At 46.6% G+C, this 11,020-nt stretch overlaps 1 protein-coding gene across 1 annotated transcript; it reads right to left on the bottom strand.

The window, feature by feature from the left end:
- Fgf23 (fibroblast growth factor 23) lies at positions 1-9,329 on the bottom strand. Its single transcript, XM_034512511.2, has 3 exons — positions 9,004-9,329; positions 4,105-4,208; positions 1-2,245 (listed from the first exon to the last, which is right to left on the bottom strand). Exons 1-3 carry the CDS (start codon positions 9,212-9,214, stop codon positions 1,805-1,807), a joined length of 756 nt encoding a protein of 251 aa, XP_034368402.1. The 5' UTR covers positions 9,215-9,329; the 3' UTR covers positions 1-1,804.
- Positions 9,330-11,020: the final 1,691 nt, after the last annotated feature.

The raw sequence follows: 11,020 nt of genomic DNA, 5'->3' as shown, positions 1-11,020 counted from the left end.
TGAGAGAAATCTTATTTTTATTTAAAACACAAGGGCAGAAGTGGGGCTATATTTTATAAATAACTATAAATATAGAGTGATAGGCAAAATCTTTCAAATAAATAAATAAATATTGCCACATGCAAAGGGACCTATGAAATTACAAGATGACCGTGGCTCTGCCAAAAAGAAAGCCCCATGGTGGTGTGGGGCTTGTGAGTTTACAACCAGTTTGCTACTCAGGTTCTTTCTGGGTTTTACCATGTAGTTGCCTCAGTAGGAAGGCTTCTGGTGGCTACTGTACAGACCAACACCGCAATGGGAAATGAAAGCCAGAGAAGGAAAGGTTTGGGGTACATGGCATCTACTGTTATGCACAGTGTTAGTACTTCAGGAGTGAAGCTGGTCACAGTGCCTGCTGTTCCTCTGACAAGCAAACACAGTGGATCCATGTCTAAGTCTGGGTACATGAAGACAGTGGGGAACACGAAGTTGTCTGAAGGACTGGGCCATGACTGTGCCCTTCAGGTTCTTGTTTAAGTAGAGGTAGAAAGGGGGTGCCCTTTGTTGAAGTCGATCACTAGCTAAGGTGCAGAAGGGGAGAGAATCTTAAAGCCTGCCTAACACTTCTTGCTGTTCACTGCGAGGCTATGCTCACTCCCAGGACAGCCCTGGGGTTTCTGGAACAAATGGAAGATATCTTTGTTTAATGCCCTTAGAGTTCCCAAGAGTAGCTGCCATTTTGGGGTTAACCTGGTCAGGAGTCCTCTCCTGACTCTAGCTAGCTAGTCCTGGATCCCATTTCATTTAGGAAACCAAAACGGAAAACAAAAACAAAACAAAAAACCACTTCTTTTTCTTTTCACTTCACAGAAACCCTAACCTAGAACAACTCCGGTCTCAAGGATACTTCCCCTCCCGGCACATTAACTTAGAATATATTACAACTCAACCTGCTGGCCGAGGCTTTCACTAAAAATGCCTCTTTTGAAAGAGTTCTTGCGTTTGCATTTTGCAAAACCACTCTAGTAAGGTAGACTTTGCTGAGCCAGGGCAAATTCAGAAAGCTACCGACACGTTCTATGTTCTATCACAGAATGCTGGGAAGTAAGCAGGCTTGGCGAATTCGCCTTGGCTTGACGAATCTGGTGTTCATTCCGCAGAGAGGCTCAACTCTGGAACCTGATCGGTTTGGGTCTCCTTGTCAGCCTCCAATCGAAAGCTCTTCCCAAAGGGAAGAACTGAGTGTCTGTCTTCGACTTGCCCAGTGAAGACGTTAAGGTCAAGGTGCTCAAACGCAAACTCAGAAGTGTGGGTCCCAGAACAGTAACAAGAAGCTGCAGAGATGGCCTCTTCCCTGTGTGCAAGGTGTGAACTTTCTTCGTGCTAACTGATCGATAAAAATGCTAGGCCAGAGACCAGCTAATAAAGGCCAAGTGTCTAGTTTACCTGTTAGTAAGATAAAAAAAGCTTCGTGTCTAGTTTACCTGTTTGGGGGGGGGGTCTTTAAAACAGATTAACATTTAAAATTACATGTATGTATGCATGTGTGTGGATGTGTGTGTGTGTGTGTGTGTGTGTGTGTGTCTAGATTCCCCTGGAACTAGAATTACAGGTAGTTGTGGGAGCTGAGAACTGTCTGCACCAACTGTCCAGCCTCCCACTGTTGGCTCTTATTCTGAATAGCGGTGCCTGGCTGGAACCTCGCAGGTGACTCTCAGGCCCATAGGGAAGGGAGAGAAGCGGACATCCTCAGGGTACTCCAGCCCTCCACGTGAGCTGAACTGACTGGAGGATGGAGGCGGAGGCCTCCGGGGCAGGGAACCTAGGCAAACCTGGGAAAGGGGCGACACCGATCTGCGCCTCCCGCGCCCCCGCGAGCATCCCCGCGGCCTCTGCGCAGCACCCCCAGGGGGTCGCTGGCCGCGGGGCCACCTTCTTCTGCGCTCGGCAGCTCACGTGAGCAGGAGACTGGCACGGGCGTGGCACGGGGCCGCGGCTTGAGCACGTTCAGCGGGTCGCGCTCGGGCGGGTCCTCGGCGCTGCGCGTGTGGCGCCGTGGGCGCGCGGTGTAGAAGTGCAGCAGCGGGACCTCGTTCCTGCGTGCCAGGAACTGCGAAAAGGGCGGTGGGTTGGTGCCGGGCTGGAAGATGCGCTTGACACGGCCCAGGCTCACTAGGTAGTGATGCTTCGGCGACAGGTAGACGTCATAGCCGTTCTCCAGCGTCCACTGGCGGAACCTGCAGTTCTCTGGGCTGAAGTGTTGCTGTAAGAGAAGGGAAACAGGAGGAGGTGAGGGCCGCCGCTGCGCGAAGGGGTGATGCTTCTCCCAGCTCTGCTTTTCCCAGCTCTGCTCTTCCCAGCTCTGCACCTCCCTCTTAGGAAAGCGCTGAACTTGGCTCAGGCTCCAGGAGAGCGGCTGCTATTAGGTCTCTGGAGAGCATTTCCTGGAGGACCTTGGGCTAACGTTCCCAGCTTGTTGGGGCAGGGCTCAGAAAGACCTGATGACACTCTTCTTGTTCACTGCTCACCGCAGGGAGAACTAAACATTCCTATTCTCATTCATATTTGTAGTCATTCATTCTGTTTATATCTCTGTCTGTCTGTCTCTACTGTCTGCAGGGAGCACTAGACTAACATTCATCTTCTCCAACCCCTCCGCCCTCGCCCCTCTATCTCCTCCCCCGGGACTAAGTTTCACAGATGCTATGCAAGTGCTTTACCACTAAGTTACATTCCCAGTATCTTTGCTCTTTTGTCTTTTCTTTTCTTTTCTTCTCTTCTCTTCTCTTCTCTTCTCTTCTCTTCTCTTCTCTTCTCTTCCTTCCTTCCTTCCTTCTTTCCTTTCTTTCCTTTCTTTCATCTTCTCCTTCTTCTCTCCCTCTCTCTTTCTCCTTTCTTTCTTTTCTTTTTTTCTTTTTTGAGGCAGAACCTTGCAGTTATCCAGACTGCTCTTGAACTCTTATGTGTAGAGGGAGACCTCAAACGTTCAGTTCTCCTGCCTCAGTCAACCAAGTGGCTGCTATTGACAGCCTGTGCCACTGGGTCTGGGTTGTATACCTTTTTAAATTCTGCTGGCTGGAAACTGGTTGTGGCTAGTCTCTTTGCCTATAGACTAGAACTGGGATGGACTTTGAAACATCCAATAGAAGTGAGGACACTGAGACCAAGACGTGCTGTAGACTGAAGATCAGCAACACGAGCTTGCTAACAGATATCCTGGGTTTGAGCCTTATTCTCCCATCAGCACCAAGCTTTCTTGAGTGCCTACCCAAATGTTTACACACTACATTTGTTTCCTAAACTGCACAAAGAATCCTAGAGGTGAGGGCTTCCTGTGTAGTGTAGCTATCTATCTACCCTGGACAGCATTGTAGGTTCTGGAAGGTGCACAGCAGTGACAAACAGAAAGCTTTTACCTCAGGAACCTTGTAGTGGGCACTGATAAGAGATTCCTGAATCAACTGGTCCTTCATTAAGACCTCAAAATTATTGGGACTACACTTTAAGCCTTTAGGTTCGGAAAACCTTGATTCATGATATGAAGGACCAGCCATCACCCAGAGAGCACAAGACATTAATCGGAGGTCGTGAATAGAAGGGAGAGCTGTGCGTCACGTGGTCCGTTCCACTTCACTTAATCCAAGGGAAGAAACTGAAATCGGGAGGAGTGATGGGCATTACCCGAAGAACTGAGAAGACACCAACAGCCTCTCACCCTTTCTAATGTATAAGCTAAAAGCATGAATTGGCACGCTTCAGAACACAACATACTAGGGACTGTGTTCCATGCAAGAATAGGTCACGGGGCAGGGCAGACTAGAGGCCCAGAGCCTCATCCCACAGCCCTCATTCAGCTATATTATAGCTCACTCAGCTATAAAATCTTGAGCAATCCCTACCGAGACTGAATGACCAAGGGGCACTGTAAATGGAATCTCTACAGCCCTGATGAGAAGTACAGTAAGGGCTGGAGAGATGGCTCAGCAATTAAGCACACATACATTCTCCTGTCTCAGAGTTCAGTTCCCCCACACAGAGGTACGATTTTAAAAATCGAGTCTTAGAAAACAAGAGAGAGATACGGTCATTATGATGTGGTGGCCAACACATAAAGAAACTCACCGATCCGAAAATGTTGCCGCGGAGATCCATACAAAGGAACCTTCTAGTCATGGCTCCTGTTATCACCACCGAGCCAGCGTCGTCTGATGTAATCATCAGGGCACCTGCAAGAGGACCTTGCAGGTCAAAATAGGCGGTCAACCCTTCCTTGAAATGCTTTCTGAAAAGACACCTCTGAGACACCTCTCAGTAGGGGATGGCATTACCCAGCCCCTCCGCGTCTGACTGTTTCTCTCATTCCCGTGACCCCAACTCCAACATCAACATGTATGCACCTCCTGCTTCATCCTTCTGCATGGGCACCTTGCTCTCCCAATAATCCTGCATCTGTGCAGTATACAGATTGTCCTCCATCTGCTTGCTACCTCCCTCTTTGCCTGGCTGGTATCTTTTAGTGTTTGGGGAAGCCATTGTGTCTGTCTAAGACGTCTGTTTCTATGATTTTAAAATTTATGTTGAATTTTATTCAAAGACCCAGCTGTATAGAGCCCGGTTCTCTCCCACCCCCACCCCTCTGCATGTCCCAGCCTGTATATTCAGAGTCTACAGTGTGTGCCCCTTACCTGGCTTTACTCTATTTGCATGTCTAAAACCTTTCCTCATATTTACTAGATACGAGGGGATAGATAGAATTTGCTTTTTTTGGACCCAGTTCTTTGTGCTTTTCTCACTTGGAGATGTTCTTTGTAGATGTTGGTCCTGGGCATCTTTTAATAGCCCTGCTTAAAAACTTGCCTTTGACTAAGGCCTGAAGCATGCTTGTATCATCTCCACTTAAACAATGGTCAGTACCATTAAACAGGCATTCTGTACTAAAGGTAAGATTAAACAAGACTGTGTTGTAAAATGAATGGTGATTCAGCAAGACTTGACATTTTCTGTTAGAAATAATTTACTTAAATGTTTGAAGACATTTCCAACTGCCTGCTGGAACTTCACTTCACAGCCCCAAGGAGCCTGCCCCAGTAGGACTTTTAATCCCCCTTGAAAGAGCACAGTCTGTGTCTAGCATATGGTAGAGCATCGTGGGGTGATTTGAAGTCTAAGGCCTCTTTCCTACCCCATGTAGACTCAAAACGAAGACTTTCAAGGGGAGTGAGCAGGCCAAGGTTAGATATTGCCTAATTACAGAAGCTGGTACAGACTGAAGCTGGCTGATGGCTCAGAGGGAGTGAGGGTAGGCATGAGCCTGAGGAGATGACGGCAGAGAGGGCCATTCATTTGTTGTGGGTTAGCATTCAGGAAAGGGCGGTAAGGGTGGAGAGGTAGTTACCACACGTCTTCTTCCAAAATTATGTCAGCCTATGTGTCTCAGAAATATGGCTGCTTTATGTAAACCCAGCCGTACATATGAAATATGGAGGAATTTATGTCCTGAGAGCTTTTCAGTTCAATCAAATGGGGGCCAGGAGATTACATTTAGTGGTTTCTTTTCTTTTCTTTTCTTTCTCTCTTTCTTTCTTTCTTTCTTTCTTTCTTTCTTTCTTTCTTTCTTTCTTTCTTTCTTCTTGTGTGTGTGCCTTCTTAAGTACTCTATTTTAAATTCTCAAAACATCTGTTATTTTGTTAAAATTAACATCATTATCATTTTTGCAGTTTTGAAACATCTTTAAGAGACAAAGCAGGCGCCGGGCAGTGGTGGCGCATGCCTTTAATCCCAGCACTTGGAGAGGCAGAGACAGGCAGATTTCTGAGTTCGAGGCCAGCCTGGTCTACAGAGTGAGTTCCAGGACAGCCAGGACTACACAGAGAAACCCTGTCTCAAAAAACCAAAGAGAGAGAGAGAGAGAGAGAGAGAGAGAGAGAGAGAGAGAGAGAGAGCAGGATTCAAACTCAGGTCAGGAACATCTTCCTGCCCTGCAGCTGTGGCCTCCAACAGAGAAAGTTCTAAAGTACCATGAGGACACCAAGTGTTTGTGCCCACAAGGGATGATGGATGATGGCCCCCATGTGGCTCCTTAAGTACCTGCTGCCACAGGAGTCTCCTGCCACAGCCCCTGTCTCCAGAGCATAACAGCAGTTCCAGCCTGCTTTGCAGGGTTACCACCATCAAATGGGCTAATGGCTTAAAAAACAAAACAAAACAAAACAAAGCAACCCAAAAAACAAAAATCCCCGGAAAAACAAAACCACCACCACCAACAAAAAACAACTTGACACTTGACCACCTTGGCATCCTGCCAGCCTGCCTGATTGGCAGCACTACAGACAGTGAGTACAGTTTACATGCCCTCACTCTAGGGTCAGTCCTAATGGAAAACTCACTGCAGAGTAAGTGAGTGGCTTCCCGGAGGGGTGGGGACAAGCTTGGTTTTTGTTTTGTTTTGTTTTGTTTATGAAACCAACAAAAGCAAGCAGAAAACTCAGTTGGCCAAGCACATGCTAAGCCACACACCAGAAGAAAAGAGTGGGCTACCAAACAAGGTGTAAGCAAGCCTCTTCTGCAATTTGCGAACTCTGTGCATGATAGAGAGTGAGAAACTGGCCTTGTCCATATTAGAAAAAGCTTACCGACCCTGAAGAGATCCCAAGAGCCTTCCGAGCTCAGGAGAGCTTGGAGCATCTTTGAGGCAGATCATTCCATCTTGTCAAGACCAACCAACTCCGAGCAGGAGTTGGACACTCAAATCTTAACCAAGAATTTACTAAAGCAAAAACTGAAATGGGACAGTAGAAGCATTTGCCTCATTTTGTCTTCCTGAAGATGTAATGACTTCCAGTGGTACTGCATGCAAACAAGACAGTCATACAGATGAAGTAAAATAAAGGAAGAAAATGAATAAATGAGGTCAAAATTAAACCATGCTCTGCTGTAAATATGTAATTGGTTAGGAGGAAGGTTATATCATTAGCATGTAAAGATAAGAACAAGATAAAGAGTCGTTCTTATGGAAGAGCACATAACTGAGACTAATACCTCAGATCAGTGTTACTTCCACCCCCCCGAGAAGGCAAAGCTTACACAAGACAAAAATTACACACACCTAAAATCAGGTTAATACATTTTATTGCTTCTCGGTCACATTCATTGCTCCAGGCATCCTCCAATCCTGATGTCTGTAAGCTCCCAGAAAAAAGGCCTACCCTTTAGACTGCTTTCAAAGTAGACTGATCTCACAATCCTCCCTACCTAAGCCTGGGCCATTCCAGACTGACTGCAGAAAGGCCACCTTTCAGTCAAGAGATTTGATGATTCTAGGAAAGTTGTATGTGTATTCTCTAATTATAAACAAGCTTCCAATCTCTAGAACCAAAATAGTTCATCCTTATCTACTGTCCAGCACTTGAAACCACGCGTAGTCTTGCAGCAGAAGTCAGGGCTGTCTTCCAGGGAGAGGGATACAATGGCATTTCCTAAAAGTTTGATAATGCACTGGGAGATATGAGGTCTATGTCATTTCCAGTGACAGAGGGTTATGTGGTATCAGGCACCTTGTAGGTCCTGTTCCACAGAACACAAGCAGTTTTGAGGACCCATGAAGTGTACCCAGATTCTCCCCATCAGGCTCAAACTTGACTTCCAAAGGTAACCCCAAGGCCCCCCTTATCCCCCTGAGTTTGGGAACATGCCTTGTATTTAGAGAGAGCCTTTCTCCTCCTCTTCTCTTTCCCTTTCCCTTTCTCTTCCTCCTCCTCTTCCTCTTCCTTCTCTTCCTCCTCTTCCCATTTCCTGTCAGTGTAGCCTATGGGCAGGTGTAAGATGCTGGCTTTGCATGTGCCTGTACCTATCTGCTAGGTTTAAGGTCTTTTGGTTTCTAGCAGAGAGAAGATTGTTCACACAGCAAGCCCACATCCAGGAAACAGGTTCACCTATTACAACAGCACAGAGGTGACCGTAATTCTTACAGAAAGTTCTTCAGTGAAATGCAAACTGCCACTGCTCAGGACTTTACCTGGCACCGAACCCAGCTGCATCTTCTGTACCCTCTTGGAGTGACTTTGTTTTGTTTTATGTGTATGTCTGTCTTGTCTGCATGTATTTCTGTGCACCACATTTGTGCAGTGCCATTTGGGGGTCAGAAGAGGGCATTGGATCTCCTGGAACTAGAGTTAGAGAACACTGTAAGGTACCACTTGGGTGCTGGACTCAACCTGGACCCCTGCAAGTGCTCTTAGCTGCTGAGCCTTCTCTCCAGCCCCATTTAGAATACTTTTACCATGTCTGTAAAATAGAAACTATGTCTTTCCCAATTTGTCACTCTGTTTTCTATGTATTATTCCTTATGCTGGAAGGGGTTTTCAGTTGAATACATCTAGCTGATTGACAGCTATGGCTTGTGATCCAATTTTCCATAGACTCCATCCTTAAGAATATTTCAATTGTTTTATATCACCAGTGAGTTCACTACCAACTAATCAGTTTTGTTAGCAACTAAACACATTTCAGCTTCTCAGAGAAGAACCAGCCACACAGGATGCTTCTGAAGCACCCTGCATACCTGCTGAATGGCTGCATTCAGTCAGACACTTGCAAAGACAAAGCATCTTGGTGGTCTATCTCTAACATAATGTCTCTTGAGCAGGTTTGGTTTGGTTTTGAGACAGTCCCACTATGTAAACCCTGATTGGTCTCTCCCAGTTAAGTTCTGTCTGGGTTATTATTCTCTTAGAGCCCTCATCTTTCTTCCATCTTTCCCTCCAATTCTTGAACAGAAGGAAAGGAAAGTGTCTCTCGTTGTTGGAAATGGGTTACAATAGCAATTATTCAGGTTGAGAAAAACCTATAAGTCAAATAAAGAGGAAGAAAAAAGATCTTCCTCTTAGGTTACACACACACACACACACACACACCTATGCATACAAGAAGCTAGAAAATTCGTCTAGCACAAGGCCTCCCAATACCTCTGTAAGTCAACAGCAGAGAGTTTCCCCTCTTCCCAACCTGGACCCCATACTCACTGTAGATGGTCTGATGGGGGGTGCCATCTATATGGCCATCCCTATGGATCTGTAGGTGATAGCTGGTCCTGGCTGTAGCTGTGTACAGGTGGGTCAGGCTTCCCCAGTTGGAGCCAAGCAGCGGGGAAGTGTCTGGATAGGATCTGGCTGTGCCCAAGCTGCAGACAGTGTACAGAGCGCCCACCAGGAGTCTGAGGCAGGTCCCCAGCATTGCACAGCACTGAGTGGCTAATGCTGAGTTTGAAATCTGACACTCCCAGACAGGCTGGGACCTTGCTGGCCTTTCTTTCTTCTTCCTAGGAAGAAGCTGAGAACTGAGGTGGGGATCCCTGGCTAGATTCCCTCCTTTTTTCCCCAGGACTTTTAAAGGGTGGTAGTGTGACATCAAACAGGAAAAACAATACCGCCTCTGTGTTGTAATCATCCATTCGAAGAAAAAGCCCAGACTTCGTAGGCTTGCGGAAGGCGCGTCAGTTCCAGGCACACACATACATGCACGCACACACCCCTCAATTTCAAGCCAGTGCTCTCGTAAGTGAATGATGTGTGGGCAAAAGTTATCTGTGACCCTGGGTCATCCATTGACCTGTCCCACTTCCATCAGGAAATGTGAAGGCAGCCAGCAGTACTGAAAGAAAAAAAAAAAAAAAAAAAAAAAAAAAAAAAAAAAAAAAAAAAAAAAAAACAAAACAAAAAAACAAACAAACAAAAAAACCAGAAAACCAGAAAGCCGCCTCCTCACTAACTCATCTCCTTGCAGTGTACTTGTTTTGGTTTGCTCAAGCCCTCTACCTCCAGCTGCCAAGGGTGTGCTTGGCTGCTGCATTAGGCAGGTGTCTTAATATATGGACATATGTGATGCTACCAGGCAAATGAGACCCCCCCATACACATACCTAAGGAAGGGTGTGTTAGGTGGGAGCAAGAGCTCAATCCGCCCCCACCCCCAACCATTCTCAAAGTCCTCAAGACAAGAAGAAAGAAAACAAGGTCTTGAGGTCAGCAAAAATGGCAAGATCTGGTTTCTCAGTTTCCCTTGTTTGGATGAGGCAGGGAACTAAACTGGCAATTATGGCTTTGCCAATAGGAAGGAGACTTATTTGGAGGACTTGAATGGCACTGCTGGCTGATCAGAGGGGTCAGAGGGCAGGAAGCATCCAGAAGTTGCAGGACTGGGCACCTCCGCAGCCGGTGTCCACACCATGGGATCTTGTGTGAGTGGATGCCTCATTGCAAAAATTGCTCTGTGCACGCCCTCTGTGGAGATGGGTCTGACGCAGGGGTGTGGGGTAGGAGGTTGAAAGCAGAACTAACACACACAGTCCATTGGAGGGCAGACTGCTGGAACAGACATCAGCAATCTGTGGCCACAAGGAGAGTGTTGCTCACTCAGTGTCCCAGGTTACTGAGTTCCTACAATGGATGAGTATCCCACAAGATAAACATCAGAGCTGATGAAAGAGAGAGAGCAAGATGAGGAAGCAGATAAAGACAAGTAGCCATCGTGTAGAGCACATGGATCCTTGCACATGGCTGAGGCAAGTGGAGGTACCCGTTCCACTTCCAGTTGGGTCCAGGCTTCTGTAGTTTACAGAGTGTTTCTCATCTGCTAGTTCTTTGAATTTCACTGCTACTCTATAAGACAGACACACTGTGCTATTAATATTTAAAATATGTATTTATTATTAACTTACTTATTTACCAAGACAGGGTCTCACTACGTGGCCCTAACTGGTCTCAACGCAGAGTTCTGCCTGCTTCTGTCTCCTGATTGCATCGATTAAAGATGTGTTCACTAAGACTGGCCTTTAAAAAAGTGTGTGTGTGTGTGTGTGTGTGTGTGTGTGTGTGTGTTGCCATTTCTGGGAGTGTCCATGTGTGTATGTATGTGCGTTCAAGTAAAGATCAGCAGTCAACCTCAGGGTTGCTCCTCAGGAGCCGTGCACTTCATTTTTTTGAAACACGGTCTCTGACTGGGACCTAGCATTTTTTCAACTGCTAGGCTGACTGGCCAGCAA

Source organism: Arvicanthis niloticus, chromosome 9 (assembly GCF_011762505.2).
Source record: "Arvicanthis niloticus isolate mArvNil1 chromosome 9, mArvNil1.pat.X, whole genome shotgun sequence".
Classification (NCBI taxonomy): Eukaryota; Metazoa; Chordata; class Mammalia; order Rodentia; family Muridae; genus Arvicanthis; species Arvicanthis niloticus.
The sequence above is the reverse complement of the archived record's forward strand: the minus strand, read 5'-3'. Positions and strand labels throughout refer to the sequence as shown.